Source organism: Chrysemys picta, chromosome 2 (genome assembly GCF_011386835.1).
Source record: "Chrysemys picta bellii isolate R12L10 chromosome 2, ASM1138683v2, whole genome shotgun sequence".
Taxonomy (NCBI): domain Eukaryota; kingdom Metazoa; phylum Chordata; order Testudines; family Emydidae; genus Chrysemys; species Chrysemys picta.
In genome coordinates, this window is record NC_088792.1 from 532,320 (window position 1) to 559,806 (window position 27,487).

Sequence of the window (27,487 nt, forward strand, 5' to 3'; positions counted from 1 at the left end):
TATCAGGGGCAGCTCTCCCATGTCCAGGTGGGACCCTGCGGTATCGGGGGCAGCTCTCCCATGTCCAGAAGGACCCTGCGGTATCGGGGGCAGCTCTCCCATGTCCAGAAGGACCCTGTGGTATCAGGGGGCAGCTCTCCCATGTCCAGAAGGACCCTGTGGTATCAGGGGGCAGCTCTCCCATGTCCAGGTGGGACCCTGTGGTATCAGGGGGCGGCTCTCCCATGTCCAGAAGGACCCTGCGGTATCGGGGGCAGCTCTCCCATGTCCAGAAGGACCCTGCGGTATCAGGGGCAGCTCTCCCATGTCCAGGTGGGACCCTGCGGTATCGGGGGCAGCTCTCCCATGTCCAGAAGGACCCTGCGGTATCGGGGGCAGCTCTCCCATGTCCAGAAGGACCCTGCGGTATCGGGGGCAGCTCTCCCATGTCCAGAAGGACCCTGTGGTATCAGGGGGCAGCTCTCCCATGTCCAGAAGGACCCTGTGGTATCAGGGGGCAGCTCTCCCATGTCCAGGTGGGACCCTGTGGTATCAGGGGGCGGCTCTCCCATGTCCAGAAGGACCCTGCGGTATCGGGGGCAGCTCTCCCATGTCCAGAAGGACCCTGCGGTATCAGGGGCAGCTCTCCCATGTCCAGGTGGGACCCTGCGGTATCGGGGGCAGCTCTCCCATGTCCAGGTGGGACCCTGCGGTATCGGGGGCAGCTCTCCCATGTCCAGAAGGACCCTGCGGTATCAGGGGGCAGCTCTCCCATGTCCAGAAGGACCCTGTGGTATCAGGGGGCAGCTCTCCCATGTCCAGAAGGACCCTGTGGTATCAGGGGGCAGCTCTCCCATGTCCAGAAGGACCCTGCGGTATCGGGGAACAGCTCCCCTATGTCCAGAAGGACCCTATGGTATCAGGGGGCAGCTCTCCCATGTCCAGGTGGGACCCTGCGGTATCGGGGGCAGCTCTCTCATGTCCAGAAGGACCCTGTGGTATCAGGGGGCAGCTCTCCCATGTCCAGAAGGACCCTGTGGTATCAGGGGGCAGCTCTCCCATGTCCAGGTGGGACCCTGCGGTATCAGGGGGCGGCTCTCCCATGTCCAGAAGGACCCTGCGGTATCGGTGGCAGCTCTCCCATGTCCAGAAGGACCCTGCGGTATCAGGGGCAGCTCTCCCATGTCCAGGTGGGACCCTGTGGTATCAGGGGGCGGCTCTCCCATGTCCAGGTGGGACCCTGCGGTATCGGGGGCAGCTCTCCCATGTCCAGAAGGACCCTGCGGTATCGGGGGCAGCTCTCCCATGTCCAGAAGGACCCTACGGTATCGGGGGCAGCTCTCCCATGTCCAGGTGGGACCCTGCGGTATCGGGGGCAGCTCTCCCATGTCCAGGTGGGACCCTGCGGTATCAGGGGGCAGCTCTCCTATGTCCAGGTGGGACCCTGCGGTATCAGGGGGCAGCTCTCCCATGTCCAGAAGGACCCTGCGGTATCGGGGGCAGCTCTCCCATGTCCAGAAGGACCCTGCGGTATCGGGGGCAGCTCTCCCATGTCCAGGTGGGACCCTGCGGTATCGGGGGCAGCTCTCCCATGTCCAGGTGGGACCCTGCGGTATCAGGGGGCAGCTCTCCCATGTCCAGAAGGACCCTGTGGTATCAGGGGGCAGCTCTCCCATGTCCAGAAGGACCCTGCGGTATCGGGGGCAGCTCTCCCATGTCCAGAAGGACCCTGCGGTATCGGGAGCAGCTCTCCCATGTCCAGAAGGACCCTGTGGTATCGGGGGCAGCTCTCCCATGTCCAGGAGGACCCTGCGGTATCGGGGGCAGCTCTCCCATGTCCAGAAGGACCCTGCGGTATCGGGGGCAGCTCTCCCATGTCCAGAAGGACCCTGCGGTATCGGGGGCAGCTCTCCCATGTCCAGAAGGACCCTGCGGTATCGGGGGCAGCTCTCCCATGTCCAGGTGGGACCCTGTGGTATCAGGGGGCGGCTCTCCCATGTCCAGGTGGGACCCTGTGGTATCAGGGGGCGGCTCTCCCATGTCCAGGTGGGACCCTGCGGTATCAGGGGGCGGCTCTCCCATGTCCAGGTGGGACCCTGCGGTATCAGGGGGCGGCTCTCCCATGTCCAGAAGGACCCTGCGGTATCGGGGGCAGCTCTCCCATGTCCAGAAGGACCCTACGGTATCGGGGGCAGCTCTCCCATGTCCAGGTGGGACCCTGCGGTATCGGGGGCAGCTCTCCCATGTCCAGGTGGGACCCTGCGGTATCAGGGGGCAGCTCTCCTATGTCCAGGTGGGACCCTGCGGTATCAGGGGGCAGCTCTCCCATGTCCAGAAGGACCCTGCGGTATCGGGGGCAGCTCTCCCATGTCCAGAAGGACCCTGCGGTATCGGGGGCAGCTCTCCCATGTCCAGGTAGGACCCTGCGGTATCGGGGGCAGCTCTCCCATGTCCAGGTGGGACCCTGCGGTATCAGGGGGCAGCTCTCCTATGTCCAGGTGGGACCCTGCGGTATCAGGGGGCAGCTCTCCCATGTCCAGAAGGACCCTGTGGTATCAGGGGGCAGCTCTCCCATGTCCAGAAGGACCCTGCGGTATCGGGGGCAGCTCTCCCATGTCCAGAAGGACCCTGCGGTATCGGGGGCAGCTCTCCCATGTCCAGAAGGACCCTGTGGTATCAGGGGGCAGCTCTCCCATGTCCAGGAGGACCCTGCGGTATCGGGGTCAGCTCTCCCATGTCCAGAAGGACCCTGCGGTATCGGGGGCAGCTCTCCCATGTCCAGGTGGGACCCTGCGGTATCGGGAGCAGCTCTCCCATGTCCAGGTGGGACCCTGTGGTATCGGGGGCAGCTCTCCCATGTCCAGAAGGACCCTGCGATATCGGGGGCAGCTCTCCCATGTCCAGAAGGACCCTGTGGTATCAGGGGGCAGCTCTCCCATGTCCAGGTGGGACCCTGCGGTATCGGGGGCAGCTCTCCCATGTCCAGAAGGACCCTGTGGTATCAGGGGGCAGCTCTCCCATGTCCAGAAGGACCCTGCGGTATCGGAGGCAGCTCCCCTTACAGGGCAGGACACGGAGGGGCTCCACGGTGGGCCGGGGCCCTGTGCGGCTGCGGGTGCCGTGGCCAGCCTGGTTCTCGCTCGCCGGCTGCTCTGGAGCGAGAGGAGCGTGGGAGCCGGCCCTGCCCTGCTCAGTGTCCGACGGGGGGCGGGGGAGCGCGAGCACATTAATGCTCAGAGCTGCGCCCTTCCGCTCCCGTCGCCTGCGCTGCCCCATCAGCAGTAACAGTCTGATTAATTCGCTTCCAGCAGGGAGCTGATGGGGCCAATGATGGAGCCGCTGCATCAGGCGCGCTGAAATTGATAGTTTTTCACAGTTACAAATGAGGAGCCTCCTCAGCTGCAAATGGCGCCCGCACAGTCGGACTCCGGTAATGATCATAAAGAGGCTCTCTTTAAACTGCGAAAGCCCCTGGGACGGAGCGGGGGGGCGGCTGCCGCGCTAATGAGAACGACAAGGGGGCGAGCAGGCATGGAAATGGCTCCTCCACTCTTGATGTGCATTTAACTGCTTTTTTAGTGCGGCGGCAGCGCCAGGAACGAAGGAGTGATGGATGCAGCACAAAGGCATTTATTTTCCAATTCGGCAAAGTGGCTACGTTGGGAAATGTATGAATTATTTTAATTCACTCAACTGTCCTGAACCATCGGGGGGGGGGGGGGGGAGTACACAGCCAGTATGTATGAGAAACAGGGCTTCCTCCGACTCACTTCACTCTCCCCAAACCTGGGGCGGTGGGGGTCTGGGGGGCAGGGAGGAGAGAAGACAAGGGGAAGAGACAAACGCAGGGAGAATGGAGCTGGCAGCGTGGGGTGGGCAGAGGGGGTAAGGGGTATCCCCTGCAGAGACAGCGGGCCCTGGGTGAGCAACGGCCCAGCATAGCTGCAGTCTCTGTGCGCTTGGCTCCCCAGCACAGACAGGCAACCGGCCCCAAGGCAGCACCCACCTCCCCACAGTGTCTGCTCCTGAGAACGCTGGCAGGGGGCTCAGTGCCAGGCTGCCGGCAGGGCACAGCTCCTGCAGGTGCCCGCCCGCCCCTCCCGCCTGCAGCAGCTGAGCGACGCAGGTGAGGGAGAGGGAGCGAAGGGTACTCACGGGGGTTGGGGCAGCTGCTGGGGATCACCACAGCCTCGCTCCACTGGTCTGCGCTGGAGACGGAGTAGGAGCGCTGGTGCATGCCGTCTGGCTTCGAGCTGAAGCCCACCAAGTTGATGGAGCGTTCGGAGTGCAGGGAGGTGCTGCTGGTCGAGTGGGGGGCACCTGCAAGACAGGCACAAGTTCAGCACCAGGCTGCTCCCAACGGCACAGAAAAGTAAGTCAGACACCCGTTCGCCAGCCGGGCCCCACGAAACCTTTCTCCCCCACGACACGTCCCAGCCAGGCCCCACCACACCTTTCCCCCCGACGACACGTCCCAGCCGGGCCCCATGACACCTTTCCCCCCCACGACACGTCCCAGCCAGGCCCCATGACACCTTTCCCCCCCACGACACGTCCCAGCCAGGCCCCATGACACCTTTCCCCCCGACGACACGTCCCAGCCAGGCCCCATGACACCTTTCCCCCCCACGACACGTCCCAGCCGGGCCCCACCACACCTTTCCCCCCCATGACACGTCCCAGCCGGGCCCCACCACACCTTTCCCCCCGACGACACGTCCCAGCCGGGCCCCACCACACCTTTCCCCCCCACGACACGTCCCAGCCGGGCCCCACCACACCTTTCCCCCCCACGACACGTCCCAGCCGGGCCCCATCACACCTTTCCCCCCCACGACACGTCCCAGCCGGGCCCCACCACACCTTTCCCCCCCACGACACGTCCCAGCCGGGCCCCATCACACCTTTCCCCCCCACGACACGTCCCAGCCGGGCCCCATCACACCTTTCCCCCCCACGACACGTCCCAGCCGGGCCCCATCACACCTTTCCCCCCCACGACACGTCCCAGCCGGGCCCCACGAAACCTTTCCCCCCACGACACGTCCCAGCCGGGCCCCACCACACCTTTCCCCCCCACGACACGTCCCAGCCGGGCCCCCCCACACCTTTCCCCCCCACGACACGTCCCAGCCGGGCCCCACCACACCTTTCCCCCCCACGACACGTCCCAGCCGGGCCCCACCACACCTTTCCCCCCCACGACACGTCCCAGCCGGGCCCCACCACACCTTTCCCCCCCACGACACGTCCCAGCCGGGCCCCACCACACCTTTCCCCCCCACGACACGTCCCAGCCGGGCCCCACCACACCTTTCCCCCCCACGACACGTCCCAGCCGGGCCCCACGACACGTCCCAGCCGGGCCCCACCACACCTTTTCCCCCCACGACACGTCCCAGCCGGGCCCCACCACACCTTTCCCCCCCACGACACGTCCCAGCCGGGCCCCACCACACCTTTTCCCCCACGACACGTCCCAGCCGGGCCCCACCACACCTTTCCCCCCCACGACACGTCCCAGCCAGGCCCCATGACACCTTTCCCCCCCACGACACGTCCCAGCCAGGCCCCATGACACCTTTCCCCCCCACGACACGTCCCAGCCGGGCCCCACCACACCTTTCCCCCCCATGACATGTCCCAGCCGGGCCCCACCACACCTTTCCCCCCGACGACACGTCCCAGCCGGGCCCCACCACACCTTTCCCCCCCACGACACGTCCCAGCCGGGCCCCACCACACCTTTCCCCCCCACGACACGTCCCAGCCGGGCCCCATCACACCTTTCCCCCCCACGACATGTCCCAGCCGGGCCCCACCACACCTTTCCCCCCCACGACACGTCCCAGCCGGGCCCCATCACACCTTTCCCCCCCACGACACGTCCCAGCCGGGCCCCATCACACCTTTCCCCCCCACGACACGTCCCAGCCGGGCCCCAGCACACCTTTCCCCCCCACGACACGTCCCAGCCGGGCCCCACGAAACCTTTCCCCCCACGACACGTCCCAGCCGGGCCCCACCACACCTTTCCCCCCCACGACACGTCCCAGCCGGGCCCCACCACACCTTTCCCCCCCACGACACGTCCCAGCCGGGCCCCACCACACCTTTCCCCCCCACGACACGTCCCAGCCGGGCCCCACCACACCTTTCCCCCCCACGACACGTCCCAGCCGGGCCCCACCACACCTTTCCCCCCCACGACACGTCCCAGCCGGGCCCCACCACACCTTTCCCCCCCATGACACGTCCCAGCCGGGCCCCACGACACGTCCCAGCCGGGCCCCACCACACCTTTTCCCCCCACGACACGTCCCAGCCGGGCCCCACCACACCTTTCCCCCCCACGACACGTCCCAGCCGGGCCCCACCACACCTTTTCCCCCCACGACACGTTCCAGCCGGGCCCCACCACACCTTTCCCCCCCACGACACGTCCCAGCCAGGCCCCACGACACATTTCCCCCCCACAACACGTCCCAGCCAGACACCCCAACATGTCCCATCTGGGCCCACAACACGTTTCCCCCCCACAACACGTCCCAGCCAGACACCCCAACAGGTCCCAGCTGAACCCCACAACATGTCCCCCCCAGCCAACACGTCCCAGCCGGACCCCACGACACATCCCCCTCAGCCAACATGTCCCAGCCAGGCCCCACGACACGTTCTCCTCCCCCCTCCCCCTGACAAGTCCCAGTCGGGCCCCACGACACGTCCCCCCAGCCAACACATCCCAGCAGAATGAAAGGCTTCAGAGAAGGGCAACACCCCCTTGAAGAGAGATTGACACGACTGGGATCGTTAGCTCAGAGCAGACGTGAGACAAGCCTATAAAATAATGACTGGCCTAGAGACGGGAGCGTGTTCTCCCTGATTTGTAACCCAAGGACAAGGGGATGTGCCATGACATTCAATGGTGGGAAATGCAAACCGCGAAAAGGAAATCCTTTTCCAAACAACGTGTGATTAAATGGTGGAACCTGGTGCTACAAGAAGTCGCTGACACCAGGAATTTAGCAGCTTCGCGGCGAGATGGGATGTTTCTACTGATCCCACGAATATCCAGAGTTCCGTAAATACTGAACACAGGGCTTTGGAAGGGAGCCAAAATCTCCTATTTCAGGGCTTTAACCAGGGCTACTAAGGGTGGGGCAGCCTGTCCCGGGAGAGACTAGCCCACATCTGCCCACTGCAGGGTGCTTCTGATGTCCCCAGAAGCATTTGGGGCTAGCCCCGGATAGTGGATGCAGGAAGGGGAGGACCAGAAATGATCAGGCTAACGGGTTCCCAAGCTGCCGGCAGGAGACACTCCAATCAGCTGCGCTCCCTGCTGGGGAGGAGTCTCAGGGCAGCCAGAGGGTGGAGATGGATGGCAGGAGAGAGATCACTTGATCATTGCCTGTTAGGTTCACTCCCTCTGGGGCACCTGGCATTGGCCACTGTCGGTAGACAGGAGACTGGGCTAGATGGACCTTTGGTCTGATCCGGTACGGCCTTTCTTATGTTCTTATGTTCTTATGTTCTTAAGACTCAACAAATTCTGTATCTTGGCAGGGAGTCAGACTAGACCAGTGTTTCTCAGCCTTTCTGATACCAGGGACAGGCTTGCTGCCTTCCTACGTGTCAGGAAGATCTCAGGGACCGGCACCGGTCCACAGAGGGGTCATTGAGAAACACTGGACTAGATGACCCTGGTGGTCCCTTCTGACCCTGTGGTTCTCTGACTCCATGGAAGAGAAGGTTGGGGGTGAGCTGATCACAGTCTGTAAGTACCTACCTGGGGAACAAATACTTGTTCAGTCTAGCAGACAAAGATCTAACACGATCCAGTGGCTGGAAGCTGAAGCTAGACAAATTCAGAGTGGAAATAAGGGGCAAGTTTTAACTGAGAATCATTAACCACTGAACCATCTTCCCAAGGGCTGTGGTGGATTTTCCATCCCTGGCAATGTTCACATCAAGCTGGGATGTATTTCTACATGACGTGCTCTCGTCCAAACAGGTATTCATGCAGGGAAGTCCTGCAGCCGGTGTTACGGAGGAGGGCAGACTACATGATCAGAGTGGCTCCTTCTGGCTTTATAATCTAGGAGAGCACAGGTCCTCGAGAGACAGCTGCTGCCAGGAGAGTGCCAAGGGGGGCCCTGCCTCCAGGACCAGGGTACATCTACGCTGCAACAGAACACCCGCGGCTGGCACAGGTCAGCTGACTCGGGCTTGCGGGGCTATGAAACCGCTGTGTCGGCATTCGGGGGGGTCCCAGAGCCTGGGCTCCAGCCCGAGCCCAAACATCTACAGTGCCATTGCATAGCCCTGGCATGGGCCAGCGGCGGTGTTTCCCAGCAGTGCAGACATACCCTGGGAGGCTGCCCCCTGGCCAGGGCAGGCAGGAAGGGGGAGCCTTTGGGGGCAGCAGAAGTGCCTGTTCTTATGCTGCTTCTCTCTTCAATAATCCTTGAGCCCCCCAAGATCTGGGCACCAAACCTGACCTGCGAGCCCCATCTGCTCCCCAAGCCAAGCTCAATACACACATCGTCTGCTTGAGCCCTACTAGCTGCTCGGTGCCCCTGCACTCCGGCCAGGTCCCAGGCCGTCTGCGATCCCACGGCCACAGGACTGGCTGCAGCGCCCACGCTGCCATGCCTCCAATCCCATTTCCAATCCTTCGCGGATCCAAAGGAAACCTTGGAAACACGGCCCAAGCGTCTGCAGACAGCCTGAAACTGCAGCTCGGAGCGGCCTGGCCTGCCCCAGCTCGAAACGCAGGGATGCCGGGACAGCGGGATGTTCAGCAAATCCAGCGTCTGTGGATTGCAGAACGTTTACTTCATTCAAACACCACAGTGTTCATTTAGAGGAAGTGGCCACAGAACTCCCTGTCTGCCACCCTGAGCGCACAGGTCAGGGAACTACCCACAAACCTTGCCTGCGACGGCTGCCTGCCCACGCCAGCTGCAGCCATGGTGCCCCTAGGGCCGGTGCTCCCGTCTGACCCACTCCACAGCCTCACTGTGCCAGTGCCGCTGTTCCCGGAGCCCTGCCCCCTGCGATGCGCGCACAGCGAGGGATCGGCCTGGCTGCTGTGCACTCCCCCTCCCCTCCCCTTGTTCAGCGCCACAGAAACACGTGTAAAACCATGACACTGACTTTGCCTCTAATTAGCCCTTAATTTACAAGACACACTTGGAAGGGTAATTAGCTGGCACTCGGCTTCTGACGGCAGCATCCATCTCCACTCCTTCCTTGGGGGAGGGGGCTGCTGGTGGTAGGAGCAGGGAGGATTGTATCTCCCTGTGGGCTGGGGACATGCTCAGAGGGGAGCCTGCCGTCCCCACAGCACCGAGCCATTCCTCACACACAGCTCCAAGACCCTCCTCTCCCCAGACAGAGACGGACCCCAGCAGGGTGCCTGAGAGGAACCTCCCCAGACACAGCCCCCACCAGTGGGCCTGGGGACTGGAAATTAGCTCCCCACCATGCAGTCCCCAGCAGCAGGTCTCCAGAGCCTGAGCTGAGAGCCCCTGGCACCCCACTCCAGGTCAGCGTGTCTGTGATTGCCAGCACCCTACACAGACAGGAAGCCAAAAGCTTCAGGGGCAGAGATTTGCTGCAGATCAAACACCATGTATTTCATTTCATTATTAATTGTCCTGTCTTTATTCCAGAGTCGGTACCTGGCTCTGCACCCAGCCCACGCTGCCAGTTACTCACCCATACCCTGTGGCCATATATCTAGTCCCCTCTTGGTGGGTAGGCACCAGTGCACTTGAGACGGACACTTCTGGTCAGCAGTGGCGGCGAGGTGTGGAAAACACCCCCCCACACCCACTCATGGGAACCACAGTCACTGTACACCGTAACGATTTCTTCTCCTCTGAGTGACGTCTGTACACAGATGTTCCATTGCTGGCGGTTCCCACACAACGACCCTTGCTGAAGAGGAGTACCGGGAGACTAGCGAAACAGCGAATGTAGAACAGTCCCGCCAGGCTCTTGGCCTCTTTAGATGCCTCGACAGTGGCACAGTGCTGTGTGGAGGGAAGACCAGCTGCCGCTTTACAAACGTCCATGAGTGGGAGATTTCTGAGAGCGGCTACTAAAGTGGACTGAGCTCTTGTCGAATGTGCCATGCCTCCCTGAGGGGGATATTTACTGGCCAACTCAGATGAGATCCCAACAAAAATTCCTTGGGGTGAAACATCTTCATCTTTAATCTTCTCCCTCTGTGCTGGAAGAAGTCGGGGAGATTTCCTAAAGCATCCAGGCCTGTCCAAATACAATGGAAGTGCTCTACATACGTCCCAAAATGTAATTTTTCTCCATCTTTATTTGAGTGAGGTTTGTAGAAAAGTTCTTCTGGCAGGTGAACGATTTGGTTCAAATGCAATTCAAAAGCCACGTGAGGTAAGAACTGGGGGATGGGTTCCAGGGTATCTTGACGGAAGGCGATGTGCGGTGCCTGTAATTCCAGCCTGTAATTCTCCCACTCTTCTGCCCGTGGGTATTGCCACGAAAGGACATTCTGATGGAGAGGCAGAACAAAGAGCAGGTAGCAAAGGGTGAACCCACGAGACTTAGCAGAACTCCATTTCCGTCCCAGAGAGTCACAGGTTTCCTTACTGGTTACCACAGGGTGAGAAAAAACAGACCCGCCCACTCCCCCCCGCCACTTCTCTGGGCTGGGGAATCACTGAGACAGCCACCGCATGGACTCCCAGGGAGCTGAGGGACAGGCCTGAGCTCTCAGACTCCAAGAGGGAGTGTAGCATGACTGGATCCCAGGAGCTGAGGGAGACAATGGACGTTGAGAAGCCCATATTGAGAATCTCTCCCATTTTGCTAGCTAAGTGGAACTTGGGGAGTTCTGCCTCCTATGTCTGAGCATAGTCTGCGCTTCTGAGGAACCGGCTCTCTCTGACAGAGCCAGCCCGTCTGCATCATGCTGTCCAGTGGTGACTTGTGGGCTCTGGATCCGGGATCTGAGTGAGGACGTTCAGAGGCAGTGGTAAGGGTATGGATGGCTGAACAGATATTTGGAGATCTGAAGACCAAAACTGCCTAGGCCAGGCCGGGGTTATCATAATTAATTCGGCTGCTTCCTGCTTGAGCTTCCTGAGTGTTCATGCTAGGAGTGGAGTTGGAGGACAGGCACACGAAGTAGCCCCGAGGACCATGAGATTAGAAATAGGTCAGAGATGATCCTGGGCTCCGTCACCCTCTCGGGCAGAGTCGATGACATTTCCTGTTCCTCCTGCTGGTACAGGGGGAAACGCCTCTCTAAGAAGATGGACTGAATCCCCTCTTCCCTTCCTGACCACTCGTGATTGCTGAGGCTGCCTGCCAGGGAACTGCAGTCCCTGCAAGTGAACGGGTGTCAGGGAGCTGTCGTGAAGGCCGCCAACATTCCACAGTGGGAGCAGGACCGTGCTTTATCTTGCGGGTTTAGGTAAAACATGGCTGTTGTGCAGTCTGTCACCACCTGAACAGAGAGGCCTTTGGGCTCTGCCTCCAAGACTTCGCAACTCAAGTACGTTTATGAAGAGACATTTCTTGAGGGGATCACACAGCGTGAGTCTGCAGCTTGTCTCTAAGCGGGCCGCATCCCAAGGAAGATACGTGTGTGTCACTGGTCCCCAACAGAGGGGGAGGAGAACAGGAAACCCCTTTGCAAACTTTCGCTGGGTCCATTTCAATGACTGTAGAACCTTTGGTTGAACATGCACCTGCCTGTCCAGGTGATGTCTGACAGGTCAGTGCACTGACCGAGCCCAGCTCTGTAAGCGGCGCAGGTGAGGGCTGGTAGGCTAATGCACAAAGCTGCACAAATCCTTTTTGGGGATGAGGAAGTACCTAGAATAAAACAAACTTCCCCTTAAGAGAAGAAAGGACCTCGTCTATTGTTCTGAGAGCTAGAAGTGATTGGACTTCTTGAGCTAACACTTTCATGAGAGGGGTCCCTGGTGAGGATGATTGAGGACTGAAACGTAATAGCATATCTCACCTCTACAATCCGGTCGGTGGTGAGTGCTCCAGAAATGGCAGAAATAGGGCAGATTTTCCCCAAAGGGAGGAGGTGGAATAGGTAGCTCCTTCCAGAACCATTGGTGAACTGTTCCCATAAGAGCAGTCAAACCTGCTGCCTCCAAGATCCAGGAGGCAGGTGAGATGAACTGGCAGCGGGTGCAGAGGATTTCCTCCTAAGAAGCATCTGCTGTTTCTTGATGGATTTGTTTGCTTGTATAAGCAACTTGCCTCTGGTCAAGCTGTGGCTTGTACTGTTTACACGTGGGAGCAGCCAGAGACCTGAAGGTTCCCTAAAATCTTTGAGTAAGTGCAATGCCTCATCTGTCTACTTGCTAAACAGATGACACTCCTCAGTGGTTATTTATACTTTCTTACATGTCCCAGAGCAACTGAGCCATAAAGACCTGTGCATTGTAATGGACATTGTCCTAGATCGAGATGCTTTATCTGCTGTGTCAAGGGCCACCAGAAGTGATGGTCTTGCTACCAGGTGACCGTCGGCTATCACAGCCCTGAGCTCGTCCCTCAAACTCTGTGACACGTTTTCCAAAAAATTTCAACATTCAGTCCCAATTATTTCTCATATTTAGTCAGTACAGTTTGATAGTTTGAGATCCTCAGCTGTAAGATGGATTTGGCGTAATCTTTCTGCTAGAGAGGTTGGGCTCTTCATGGGCTCTTTATCCTTTCATGTAGATCTCTGTTGTCCCTGGCGAGATCTTTCATTGGCTAGTGCTACAATCAAAGAACCTGGTACAGGGTGGGTGAAGAATTGTTCGAAACCACTGAATAGTACTTGATAGCGTCAATCAACACCCTTTGATATAGCGGCCAAGGAAACCAGGCTTTGCCATAGTAATTTGGCTGGGCCTAACAAGCCCTTCTTTATAGGAAGGCCATTTATTTGGCGTACGCAATCCAGTCAAGCCAAGCCAGAGTGTTCCTATCAACACTGTTCAAGGCACAAAGACCTCCAGGAAGTTGAGTCATTTTGCAGTTCTCAACACTGTGTGTCATGGTTGGTGGCTGCCCACACTGACCTACTGATTGTCTCTAAGGAACAGAAAACTACTCATCCAGTGACCAGTATATTTGCCCTCTACCAGACTCCTGTATCCCACTGGTCTGGGTCTGTCACAACCGCTATTTCTAGAGTCAAGGCCGCTCTCCTCATTAGGTCTTGGAAGGCCTTGTAGTCATCAGGATCTGGTGCCGACAACTCAGGAATCACCCTCTTGCTGGAGGAAGAGGACGAATCCTGCACAGGAATAGGGTGTTCTGCAGCCTGCGCTTCCTCATCAGATGGTGAGACATTAATATGAGGTTCCATCTCCTGTGAAGGAGGAATATCCTTCCGTACTGGTGTAGGAGAGTAAGAGCTTGGCCTAGATTAGGTAGTTGATATCAATGGGACTGCCCCAAAGGCCCCAGTAGCTCCAGGGCTATTGGTATGTAAATGGGTCCAGTGACCAAGGAGAAAGCGACCATGGTTCTCAGTTTCCATAAGAGCCCTTATATCTCTGGTGGTAATTAGAGGCAGTCCTGGACTTTTGTATCCAGGAAGGAGGGCCAGAACAACGTCAAATGAATGCTCTGTGTCCTCTTTTAATCCTGAAGAGAAAAAGGAGTTTTCCTCATGAAGAGGTGGAGCGGTTTTTCATTCATAGATCCCAAGGCCAGAAGGGACCATTGTGATCATGTAGCTTGACCTCCTGCATAACACAGGCCACAGACCTGCCCCAGAATAATTCCTAGAGCAGATCTTTCATAAAAACATCCAATCCTGATTTAAAATTTGTCAGTGATGGAGAATCCACCTCAACCCTTGGTAAATTGTTCCACGGTTAATTACCCTGACTGGCAAAAATGGACGCCTTATTTCCAGTCTGAATTTGTCTAGCTTCAACTTCCAGCCATTGGATCATGTTAGAGCTGTCTCTGCTGGATTGAAGAGCCTGTTATCAAACATGTGCTCCGCCGGTAGATACTTACAGGCTACGATCCAGTCACCCCTTAGCTTTCTCTTTACGCTAAACAGATTGCGCTCTGTGAGTCTGTCACCATAAGGCAGGTTTTCCAATACTTTACTCATTCTTGTGGCTCTTTTCTGAACCATCTGCAATTTATCAACTTCCTTAAATTGTGGACACCAGAACTAGCCCCAGCATCCCAAGAACAGCGCCACAAGTGCCAAACACAGAGGTAAAACAACCTTTTATCCCTCCTCAAGAGTTTCCCGTTTCTGCATCCCAGCCACAGCGTCACGCTGGGAGCTCATGCTCGGCTGATTGTTCACCATGCCCCCCAATTCTTTTCCAGAGTCACTGCTGCCCAGATCAGAGTCCCCCAACCCGCTCCCGCTGCACAGCCTGGACCCTGAAGAGTAAGCGCCTCATGGTACTGGCAATGACAAAGGTACCAGGGTCGGTACTGGGGGAAGCTCTTTAGTGGAGGCCAGTGAAGGAGACTCTGCTACTGGGGAGACAAGGAACTCAGCGCCGGTACCGAAGCTGATGGTAACCAAGGGCAGTACTGCATGATGGGTCTCACTGGAGCCGCTGACACTGCTGAAATCAGAACCGCTATTGTCATACAGGAGTGGTCTGTCCCAAGGTCATCGGCACCGGGTGACCAGAGTCAGTCAGTCTGGTCTCAGCACACGCACTCATGGAGCTCTGGGAGCTCTCTCTTTGCCCTGTGTACCTTACGCTCCTTCCTTCTTCTGATGCAAGGGAATTTCTGTGGCTCAGAAGGTAGCATGATGGCACTTCCCCTGGAGATGGCGTCTGGTGTTTCTGCCCTGGGCAAATCAGCGTCAGAGGCTGGGCGCATGGACCATTCTAGAAGCCGTGTTTTAAGGCAAGATTCTCGCACTTGCCAGGCCCTCTTTGAACACGATTTACAAAAGGGACATTTGTCAGCAATGTGCCCCTTGCCCTGGGAAATGGGGCAGTTTGTGCAGCCCGCATTTAACGGCATCCCTGCCTCACAAGACAGACAGTTCTTACATCCTGGGGATCTGTGCTCAGTCCTGACAACTGCAGGGCCACACAGTACCCCCAGGAAAAGGAAACGTGTCCTACCACAGACATGGGAATGCTGGGCAGTCCAAGGGCAGGGCTGGGCTGGGCTCACAGCTCATCTCCAGATGGCTGGCAGGTCAGGGAGGATGAGGACGGTGTGCTGGTTCGGTTCCATGGCTCCTAGGTCCACAAGGTGACTCATTATCTCCCCAGTGCAATGGGGCCAGAGCCTGTTGCTGAGCGGACAACCCACCGCTTGCGGCCTGTAGTGGATCAATACCCTGGATGTCTGAAAGCAGATGCCGCTGGAGTAACCCCACTGCTGACTTCCAGCACCTCCAGGACCTATGTAAGTGAGCAGAGCTGGGTGAGAGGTGCCCGGAGGTGACAGCGTGCCTGGGGTGTCCTGCTCGGTTCTGCTGCCAGCCACTCCTGCCTGTGTGGGCCCAGTGGAAGAGACCGGAGAATCCTTGGCTCTGTTAAGGAGGTACCAGCCTGTCCCCCTACCCTGGGCTACACAGGTGCGAAGCACAGGGGGCGGCTCCCTGCTTCTCCCCGGGCCAGACAGAAAAGCAGCTGGATCGACTGTTATTTCTATAACTTCAGCCATTGCCAGGCAGCATCTGAGACAAGCTGGGACCCTTCACAGACCTTCAGTCTCTGTGAGGGGCCACCGCTGTGGGGAGGATGGGAAGACCCTGACTCCCTCCCATGGGAGGGGAAGACCTGACCATGACAAGATGTCACGTCACATCCCCAGCTCCAGTCCCACAGATCAGAGCCTCAGCATCTCCTCCTCTAATCGGGATAGTCCCACGGCTGTGGGGGCAGGAGATCATAAACTGACACACACGAGCCACCCTTGCACAGACGCCAACCCGGAGCTTGTGGAGCTAGTGCTGCCTGCTCTCAGACCCCACATCTCACGGGAATGCACCAAGAAGGCTCAAACCGTGTGGGACCCCCCAGCACCACCGGACTCACCCCCGCAGAGCAAGCTGGGCCAGCTGAACCAGGCGTCACCTCTGCAGGTGGGTTTCAGTCTCCGGCACGTGCCGCCCGGGCCACACGGCTAACAAGAGCACCCAGCGAATGCTAACAAAACGAACGTCCAACGGGAGATGGAACTTCCTGCTTCGGGGCTTACGACTGCCCCTGACTCAGAGATTGGGAGGAGACCTTGGGGGGGCGGGGGCAGATTACGCCGCCTCTGCTACGGTAGGGCTCTTGCAGCTCCCTCTGAGGCTGCTGGCACTAGCCGCTGCCAGAGCCAGGCTCCTGGGCGGGCGGGGCCTGGGTCTGCCCGCGACAGACGGCTGTGGGGGAAAGATCCCGGACTGGGACTCCAGGGAATTAGATTCTCTCTGGCTCTGCCACAACCTTCCTTTGTAATGCTGGCAAGTCACTTAGACCAACGTTGCCCAGGCACCGCTCACGGTGTGTGGCTTATTTTCCGGGTGCCCAACGTGCGGCACCTGAGGCCACATTTGCAGAAGAGCTTATTGCTCCCGACTGCGACCAAAGTCAATGGGTACGGCCCACTGCCGCCGTGCCTCAATGCACCATGCTCCTCTTTCCCACTTGCCCCTCCTTGCTGGGCTCCCTCCCACCCGCATCCCTCCTTCCCTCCCCTGCCTAGCCCTGCCGTGCACAGCTACGTTACTGTTCTAACAAGTAGCCCGTGAATCAAGTCCCAGTCATTATCTCTAATTAGGGTTAGCGATTACACTGCTGGGTCAGAGACAATCAGGCTCTGGGTTTCCGTTGGGAGGGAGGCGAGAGGAGGGGAGCAGATGCCAGCAGCTCCAGCACTTGGGTTCCTCCGGGTCAGCACGCCCCTGCACAGCTTGTTCATGGCTTTGCCAGCAGGTGCAGGGCAGGGGCTCAGCGTGGGGAATCTCAGGGTGTGACACAGACAGAGCAAGAACATGGCCCCTGGGAACCCAGCCCCGCCCAGCGTGGGGAGGGTCTAGGGCCTGTGTGAGAGCAGGCCACCAACGGGTACGAAGAAAAAGGGAAATCAATTATGAAGCAGCAGTGGGGGTTTGTACCTAGCAGAGCGACCCCTGGGAAGCGATTTCACAGCGCTGTGCAGCTGAGGGAGCGCTCTGCGATGGGGGTGGGGAACCACTGGGCAATCAGCACAGACCTGAGAGGAGGGGCAGAGTGCACAGGCTGCGGGGCCCAAGCAGCAGCTAGAGAGGCAGGGCTGAGCCTCCAGGAAATCCAGACTCCAGCTCTGCCACCCCTGGCCAATGGTCACATGTCCCCAGTCTCCAGCCCGACACGCCCAGTTCAGAATACGGAATGAGATTCTCACCACAGTGTCAGGGTTCTCTGTCTCCCTGGGCAATGCCCACTGGCGATCCACTGGCTGCAGACTAGTTATTGTGCTCATTCTGCTCTGGGGAGGGAGGGGGCTTGCACGCAATTCCCTACCAGTGGGTATTACACCAGCGTCATGTGAACCGAGCTCCAAGTAACCTCTCTGGCTGTGCCTACATTGGCGATGTTAGTGGGTCTGAATAGGATTTTAAACGCTGGCCTGATCTGACATGATGAGACTCTGGGACTATAACAGAGTTTAAAAGAGAACTGGATAAATTCATGGTGGTTAAGGCCATTAATGGCTATTAGCCAGGATGGGTAAGGAATGGTGTCCCTAGCCTCTGTTTGTCAGAGGGTGGAGATGGATGGCAGGAGAGAGATCACCTGATCATTACCTGTTGGGTTCACTCCCTCTGGGGCACCTGGCTTTGGCCACTGTCGGTAGACAGGATACTGGGCTAGATGGACCTTTGGTCTGACCCGGTACGGCCATTCTTATGTTCTTATGTTCTGCAGGTGCTCAAGGAGCACTCAAGGAAGACAAGGCCATTGTGGAGAAGCAAAATGAATTTCTTGCATTGGTCTTCACTGCAGAAGATGTGAGGGAGATTCCCACACCTGAGCCATTCCTTTCTACGTGACAGATCTGAGGAACTGTCCCAGATTGAGGTGTCATTAGAGGAGGTTTTGGAACAAATTGAGTAACTAAAGAGTAATAAGACACCAGGATCAGATGGTATTCATCCTAGAGTACTCGTATATGAAACTGCAAAACTACTAACAGTGGTATGTAACCTCTCTCTTAATTCATAGTCTGTACCAGATGACTGGCAGACAGCTAATGGGAGGCTGCTTTTTAAAAAAAGACTCCAGAGGTGATCCTGGCAATTACAGGCGGTAACCCTCACTTCAGTACCACACAAATTAGTTGAAACTATAGTAAAGAACAGACTTATCAGACACATAGATGAAGATGACATGTTGGGGCATAGTCAACATGATTTCTGTAAAGGGAAATCATACCTCACCATACAATCATAGAATATCAGGGTCGGAAGGGACCTCAGGAGGTCATCTAGTCCAACCCCCTGCTCAAAGCAGGACCAATCCCCAACTAAATCATCCCAGCCAGGGCTTTGTCAAGCCTGACCTTAAAAACCTCTAAGGATGGAGATTCCACCACCTCCCTAGGTAACACATTCCAGTGCTTCACTACCCTCCTAGTGAAAAAGTTGTTCCTAATATCCAACCTGGACCTTCCCCACTGCAACTTGAGACCATTACTCCTTGTTCTGTCATCTGGTACCACTGAGAACAGACTAGATCCAGCCTCTTTGGAACCCCCCTTCAGGTAGTTGAAAGCAGCTATCACATCCCCCCTCACTCTTCTCTTCTGCAGACTAAACAATCCCAGTTTCCTCAGCCTCTCCTCATAAGTCATGTGCTCCAGTCCCCTAATCATTTTTGTTGCCCTCCGCTGGACCTTTTCCAATTTTTCCACATCCTTCTTATAGTGTGGGGCCCAAAACTGGACACAGTATTCCAGATGAGGCCTCACCAATGTCCAATAGAGGGGAATGATCACGTCCCTCGATCTGCTGGCAACGCCCCTACTTATACAGCCCAAAATGCCGTTAGCCATCTTGGCAACAAGGGCACACTGTCGACTCATATCCAGCTTCTCGTCCACTGTAACCCCTAGGTCCTTTTCTGCAGAACTGCTGCCTAAGCTATTCGGTCCCTAGTCTGTAGCAGTGCATGGGATTCTTCCGTCCTAAGTGCAAGACTCTGCACTTGTCCTTGTTGAACCTCATCAAGTTTCTTTTGGTCCAATCCTCTAATATGTCTAGGTCCCTCTGTATCCTATCCCTACCCTGCAGGGTATCTACCACTCCTCCCAGTTTAGTGTCATCTGCAAACTTGCTGAGAGTACAGTCCACGCCATCCTCCAGATCATTAATGAAGATATTGAACAAAACCGGCCCCAGGACCGACCCCTGGGGCACTCCGCTTGATACCGGCTGCCAACTAGACATTGAGCCATTGATCACTACCCGTTGAGCCCGACGATCTAGCCAGCTTTCTATCCACCTTATAGTCCATTCATCCAGCCCATACTTCTTTAACTTGCTGGCAAGAATCTACTAGAATTCTTTGAGGGGTCAATGAGCATGTGGACAAGGGGGATCCAGTGGATATAGTGTACTTGGACTTTCCAAAAGCCTTTGACAAGGTTCCTTTCCTTAAGCAAAGTAAGCTGTCATGGGATAAGAGGGCAGGTCCTTTTCATGGGTCAGTAACTGGTTAAAAGACAGGAAATAAATGGTCAATTTTCACAGTGGAGAGAGATAAATAGCAGGGTCCCCCAGGGATCTGTACTAGGACCAGTGCTGTTCAACATATTCATAAGTGATCTGGAAAATGGGGTAAACAATGAGATGGCAAAGTTTGCAGATGATACAAAATTATTCAAGGTAGTTAATTCCAAAGCAGACTGTGAAGAGTTACAAAGGGATCTCTCAAAACTGGGTGACTGGGCAACAAAATGGCAGATGAAATTCAATGTTGACAAATGCAAAGTAATGAACATTGGAAAACATAATCCCAACTATACATATACAATAATGGGGTCTAAATTAGCTGTTACCACTCAAGAAAGAGATCTTGGAGTCATTGTGGATAGTTCTCTGAAAACATCCACTCAATGTGCAGCAGTCAAAAAGTGAACAGGATGTTGGGAACCATTAGGAAAGGGATAGATAATAAAACAGAAATTATCATAATGCCACTAGGTAAATCCCTGGTTTGTGCACATCTTGAGTGCTGAGTGCAGTTCTAGTTGCCCCATCTAAAAAAAGATCGAATTGTACAGAGAAGGGCAACAAAATTCATTAGGGATATGGTACATATGAGGAGATATTAACAAGACTGGGACTGTTCAGTCTAGAAAAGAGATGACTATGGAGGTATATGATAGATTATAAAATCATGAATAGTGTGGAGCAAGTGAATAAGAGTTATTTATCTATTCACATAACAGAAGAACCAGGAGGTCACTCAGTGAAATTAATAGGCAGCTGATTTAAAACAAACACAAGGAAGTATTTCTTCACACAATGCACAGTCAACCTGTGAAACTCGTAACCAGGGGATGTGGTGAAGGCCATACGTTTAACAGGGTTCAAAAAAGAACTGGATCAGTTCCTGGAGGATAGGTCCATCGATGGCTATTAGCCAATATGGGCAAGGATGCAACCCCATGCTCTGGGTGTCCCTAAACCTCTGACTGCCAGACTGGATCACTTGATAATTGCCCTGTTCTGTTCATTCCTTCTGAAGCACCTGGCATTGGCCACGGCTGGAAGACAGGATACTGGGCTTAGATGGGCCATTGGTCTGACCCAATATGGCTGTTCTTTTTTATATATATATGGAGATATACCTATCTCCTAGAACTGGAAGGGACCCTGAAAGGTCATCGAGTCCAGCCCCCTGCCTTCGCTAGCAGGACCAAGTACTGATTTTTGCCCCAGATCCCTAAGTGGCCCCCTCAAGGATTGAACTCACAACCCTGGGTTTAACAGGCCAATGCTCAAACCCCTGAGCTACCCCCCCCCTTACACCTTCTTATGGTGTAAACAATGACAAGACGAGGCCGTGTTGTGCTAGTCGTTCCATTGACAAAAAGCCTGTTTAGGCAGAACGTTTCCTCACGCAGGCAAGGTGCCCGGGGCTTTCCCGTACCAAAGCAGCGCTAAGGGGGAGTGCTCCGGGCTGCTCCAGCCCCTGCAGAGTGAGACTTTGGATCCATCTGGCCATTAACAGCTTGGGTGCAAAGCCCCATCTCAATGGTCTGTCTCTTGGATGAGGTGCCCTGCTCTGATTTGTCCTTGAATGTTACAATACCCGTCCAGCCCTTCTGACATCCGCCGTGCCCAGCAAACCAGGAGGTTTTGGAAGAAGCACAAGCTGAAAGACCAGCATCTAGTAGACACAAGAAATTGCATTTAAAGATGAGTGATAAAAAGGACAATGAGGGATGATGAATCCCTGAGTCTAGTGAGCATCATGTTAAAATCTCATGAGCGAACAGGTCTCTGTTCAAGGTTATGCAGAGACCCTTTAGGGATCTTTTAAAAGGTAGCTGGACAAAAAGACAGGGCAGGCATTGTCCATGTGGGGGTAGCAAGCCGCAAATATACATATCCAGGGAGACACCTAAGAGCGATTCATAGATTCTAAGACCAGAAGGGACCACTATGGTCATCTAGTCTGACCTCCTGCGTAACATAGGCCGTAGGACATCCCTGAATTAATTCCCATTTCCACTAGAGCAAATCTTTCAGGAAAACATCCAATCTTGATTTTAAAATGGCCAGTGATGGAGAAGAAAACCAACGAGATGTGGCTCTCCTTTTCTGAGGCCAACCCGAACTATTGCCACTTTAGAGTGCAAGTTTTCTGCTCAGGAAGCTTATGGGACTGCAGCCTAAGTCTTTACTCACTGTGGCCTGGCCTACACTTAAACTCAGATCAATACAACGACGTTTCTTGGGGGCGGGGGTGATAATCTGCATGCCTGAGTGCCAGAGATATGCTGACCTAACTCCCAGTGTAGACGCATCGAGGTCGATGGAAGCATGCTTCCATTGACCCAGCTTCCATTGCTCAGGGAGGTGGAGTTCCTACATGACAGAAAAAACCCTTCCATTGTGGTAGGCTGTGTGTACACTATGGGGTTTCAGTGGCATAGCTACATCGCACGAGCCGCGGCTCTGTAGCGCCTGTAGTGTAGACGTGGTCTAAGTGCCAAACCTCCCAGTGAAGGAACTTCTGGATCCAGCTGTAGGATCTGAGCTGTCCCCCCAGCTCTTACATCCCCTTCTGAGGTGGCAGGGTAGGGACAATCTGCCTTGTACAGGGGGTCAGCCATAAAGGCTCCCAGCTCCCCCTCACCCCACCCCCAGCCGCAGTGATGGCTATGAGGAACGAAGTCTTGAGGGGCAAATGGAGAAGGGAACAATTCTCCAGAGGTTCAAACAGGAGTATCCCAGCTCACTGAGGACTAAGTTGAAGCTCCATGGTGAAGTCGGTTCTCTGACAGGAGGAAAAAGGTTGAACAGGCCCTTAATGAACCTTGCGGTGGTTGGGTGACCAAAGACTGACAACTCCTCAATGGGTGTGTGTGTGAAAAGCTGTAATGGCAGCAGGCAAACTTTAACTGAGTTCAGCAATAATTCCATGGTTCTTCAATGTAGCAGGAAATTGAGACTGTCCATGCAGTGCACCTCTAGAGGAGACACAGATCGGTGGCTGCACCAAACCTGAAAATATTTCCGCTTCGGTAGGCAAGTGTCCTTGGAGTTGGTTTTCTACTCTAGAGCAGTACTCTGGGCCTCTGGAGAGCAGTCACGTTTGAGGCCAGAGAGCCAGCTAGTAACCAAGCCCTGAGGTGATGTGACGAGAAGCTGGGATGGGCCATGGAGCCTGACTCCTGGGTGAGGAGATCCACTGTCAGAGGAAGGCAGAGAAGCAGCTGCAGGGACATGTGAACCAGCTCTGGGACCCATACCTGCCTTGAGGAGTACAGTGCTGGGGGATAAGTGTACAGCAATGCGTGAGGCCAAGGGATAACAAGGGCACCTCCCAGCAAACTGAATCGGCTGCACTTCGTGTTGGATGAAGAGATCTCTCTGTGGATGACCCCAGGCAAGTCATATCCATCAGAGCACTGCATCATTCAGCTCCACTCATGGTCAAGACAGAAATGCCTGCTCCAGGAGTCGGCTACCATGCCCTGCGTCTGGGTAGGTAACCATGGAGATCGCTACGCACCTGTGCCACAGCTTCATGGATTCTGCGCATAAGGACTGGGATCGGTTCCTCCTGGCCCGTTTATATAATACACCGCTACTCCGTTGTCCAGCATTATTCCTACTGGGTGCCCCTTGATATGGGGTAGGAAGCGATGGCAGGCGTAATGGACTGTCCTGAGTTCCAGTATGTTGACATCAAGAGTTGCTTCCCGGGGGCCTATTTGCCCAAAGCTGTGACGTCCTGGAAGTGTGGTCCCCAGCTGTCAGCGAGGGGTCTTTGGTGATCTTTGTATGGGGAAGGATGCGAGAACCGAACTCCCACACAGAGCTCTTGGGAATCCTTCCACCAATTGAGAGAGCCAAGGACCCAATGAGGTATGGCCGCCCGCTTAGACAGACTGTGTTTGCTGAGGGTGTAGACAGTTGTCAGCCATGCCTAAAGACATTTGGGGTGTGTAGTCTTGCCATGGGTGTTACGAGCATACAGTCATAGAACCATAGAATATCAGGGTTGGGAGGGACCTCAGGAGGTCATCTAGTCCAACCCCCTGCTCAAAGCAGGACCAATCCTCAACTCCTCATAAGTCATATGCTCCAGCCCCCTAATCATTTTTGTTGCCCTCCGCTGGGCTTTTTCCAATTTTTCCACATCCTTCTTGTAGTTGGGACCCAAAACTGGTACAGGGATAGGGCTTTGCTGGTTGATGATTGCACCTCAAGGATTGGACAACCCTTCAGGAACCAATTATCTATCTAGGGAAAGATGATTATTCCCATCTGATGGAGACGGGCTGATGGCCAAGAGGACTTTGGTAAAGATCCTTGGGGCAGTGGAGAGCACAAGGATATGCTCGGCGCCAGTGTGGATCTGAGGACATGGCTGATAAAACATTGTATCAAGAGCACCTGGGCACAGACAGCCTGGCATGCAGCACCCACGGGAACAGGAACTCGACCGGAGGGAGACAGCACACAGACACACACAGCCGGGCACGCAGCACCCACGGGGATGGGAACTCGACCGGAGGGAGAGAGCACACGGGCGCACACACACGGGCACGCAGCGCCCACAGGGACAGTTAGTCAACTCAAAGGAGAAGGGATTTTCTCCAAATCACACAGGGTGTCAGTGGCACAGCTGGACACCGAACTAAGGTCCCTGCTCTAACTATTAGACCATCCTTCCGCAGGCTGGAAGCTTACCAGGAAAGCATTAAGACCTGTCCCCATTGTCCCTGGTTCAGGGGGACTGGAGCCTGGCTCTGCCCACACCACTGGGCTACAGTCCTTCTCTCTGGCTCACGTGCGGGCCCAGCCACTCCTCTATTTATCCCCAGTGAAGCCGACGGTAGAGAGCTGGAGGAAGCCCCACCCCAGCCTAGGCCCCAGCTCCACCGTCAATGCACCCTCATGTTCAAACCCTCTCTCCACCTCAGGCAGACGGAGATTGAGTCTGGGTCCCCTACAGCCAAGGCGAGTGCTCTAACCACTGGGCAAGAAGGTATAAGGAGAATTCCTCCTCTCCCTCCCCGGTGTGTGTGCAGACGTGTCCCGTTCACCTCAGCCCCCCATCTGCAGAGCGGGCTCTACATTGTGGACCGTAGGCGCCTGTCTCTGGGATTAGCGCACCCCCCTTGGTTGGTATCGCTCATCGGTTAGCTTAGGCCACCCCCTGCGTGCTGACTTTCCTGGCTCACATTCATAGATGCCCGTTTCTCCCCATTCACTGCACAGGGAGTCTCGACCCTGAACTCAGGCTTCATGGATCCCAGTGCTATTCCTGGGATTTCCTAGACTGCCATGTTGAGTGTTGCAACACCTAAGTCCCTCTGTGGATCTGGTCTCTTGGCCTCATTCCGAATCTCTAGAATTTGGCTAACGGCAGCTCCCTCCCTCCCAGTGTGGTTGTGAAGATAAACTTGTTAACGTTAGTGAAGCACCAGATACTGTGGCCCTGAGTACCACAGACAATTGCACAAGGATGTCACTAATTTTGCACTCAGTGCAGGGTTAGGATGGTGTGCAGGAAATAATGCATGTGGAGGATAAAAGTCAATACTGAATAGCTATCCATTCCGTGAGCACTGTCCACCCAGTGCCCTGAGTGAGGCTGGGGCCTGTGGAAAAAACAGAATAGGATCACGGCCTTAAAGACTGCCGCATACGCAGATGTCCAAAGGGCTGAATTAAGGTTGCATGGTCAGCTTCAATTCTCACATTTCCTGATTTTTCTGTGCTTGACTTTGCACCCTTGGAAGCTACGTGTAGGAAATGCTCTGTCGTTACTATTCCAAATGCAGCAGCACCTAACGCTCCGCCCAGCTAGACCCTGTTACAGAGACAGAACCCACTGGGCGCTCTCTGTGTCACTCACCTAAGTCCTAATCAACTGAACTAGGGCTGAAGCCAATTCTCTTTGGCCTGCAAACAAGTGAAAGCCTTTACACTGAATTGTGGGCGACAGTTCTTGCTCCTCCCTGGCTGCAGCGCACTCACTACTGATTGCTAGTTAAACACAGGCTGCAGCCACGATCCCACAGCCCCTATCAATCTCTGGGAGGCAGGAGCAGCCTCCCACTCTGGAGCTGAGATGGGAGAGTCCCTGGCTCCGGGGCTCTGGGAAGATGCCATCTCAGCGCCGAGCACCTTGTTCTCAGGGAGATGTTGAGGAACAGGAAGGAGCTGCAAGGAAGGCGGGGTCAAGTTCAGGGGACAGAGTGGAAGAGCAAGACCCGTCTGCCTCAGCTCAGTGACACTGGGGGCGGGGGAGATAGGACTGCCAAGGTCAGAAGGGGCTGGCAGCCAGGAGGGCAGAAATGCAGAAAGGAAACAGCCAGCGGGCTCCGGACGTACCTCCTGACGGGGAGCAGCACTAGTGCAGTGCTGGAGCCCCCCAGCACGCTTCACATGCCACCAAAATAGCAACCCGGGGCTTCCACAAAAGGGTGTGGAAGAATGTGGAAAAATTGGAAAGAGTCCAGCGGAGGGCAACAAAAATGATTAGGGGTCTGGAGCACATGACTTATGAGGAGAGGCTGAGGGAACTGGGATTGTTTAGTCTGCAGAAGAGAAGAATGAGGGGGCATTTGATAGCAGCCTTCAACTACCTGAAAGGGGGTTCCAAAGAGGATGGATCTAGACTATTCTCAGTGGTACCAGATGACAGAACAAGGAGTAATGGTCTCAAGTTGCAGTGGCAGAGGTTTGGATATTAGGAAAAACTTTTTCACTAGGAGGGTGGTGAAGCACTGGAATGCGTTACCTAGGGAGGTGGTGGAGTCTCCTTCCTTAGAGGTTTTTAAGGCCCGGCTTGACAAAGCCCTGGCTGGGATGATTTAGTTGGGGATTGGTCCTGCTTTGAGCAGGGGGTTGGACTAGATACCTCCTGAGGTCTCTTCCAACCCTGATATTCTATTATTCTAAAACCTGTCCATGCCAATCAGTAACACATGCCTGTGCTGGTGAAGGGCAGGGGGAAGAACAGGGACCTCTCTGGTGTTGGCCAGTCGGGGAGGAGGGGGTCCCCTTTGATGGTCAGCGGGGGATGGAGGGGGATGGTTCTTAAGCAGGCTTCCCCGTTTCACATGTGAGGCTGGGGACAGGTAAGAGAGGAGGCAGATCTCCCACAGCTGGTGCAGCAGGACAACAGGGGAACATAGCTCTGGGATTCTGTCTGGGAACAAGCAGACAGGCTCCAGCGGGGAGCGAGATGGGCTGCAGGATTCCCACGCAGCTTCGTTCTGCCTCTCCATGTGCCGCTGGAGCTGCCAGTGGTGGTGCTGCCTTTCTGGGGGCTGGCTGGGGACAGCAGCACGGGCAGCTGCCCCTGCGAGCAGCCTTCGGTCCCTTCCAGCTTCAGAGAGGGCCAGCGTTCGAAGGAGCGGAGCCGCCGTAGCACGTGAGGGCGGGTCTGTGAAACGATGTTTTGCAGGCCCCAGGAAAGTGATTCCTGTGCACCATGCCCACCCCACTCTGCATGGATAGACTGCCCAGGGCCTGGGGGGAAATCAGCAAGAGCACTCTTGGGACACCCCAGATGCCACTGACTAGCTTTACTAGTTCCAAGTAGGGGGGAGGGAAAGGGGGAGATCTCTTTAGGTTCCCCTGCCCTTTCTGGTGCAGAAGGGAAGCCAGACTGCTTGCTCCTCTGAGCTCTGCCAGTCTGTTACACCCTTCGGGGCTGCTCCGAGGGGAACAGGCTAGTCAGACGGTTCTCTTGCTGAAAGCTCAGTTTCTCTTGCATGGAGCCCAAATGTGGCTCTGTTCGCAGGGGCTAACATGGGCCCGCTCTGGGGCCGGAGAACAGGC

The 27,487-nt window shown here is 55.8% G+C and overlaps 1 protein-coding gene across 3 annotated transcripts in view; it reads right to left on the minus strand.

Moving 5' to 3' along the window:
- AGAP3 (ArfGAP with GTPase domain, ankyrin repeat and PH domain 3) overlaps positions 1-27,487 on the minus strand; it is a 222,994-nt gene that overhangs the window by 37,532 nt on the left and 157,975 nt on the right. For all 3 annotated transcript variants that reach the window (XM_065586493.1, XM_065586492.1, XM_065586491.1), the window contains one exon: positions 4,135-4,299. In XM_065586493.1, the coding sequence (XP_065442565.1) occupies positions 4,135-4,299 (165 nt within the window). The remainder of the gene's footprint in view (positions 1-4,134; positions 4,300-27,487) is intronic.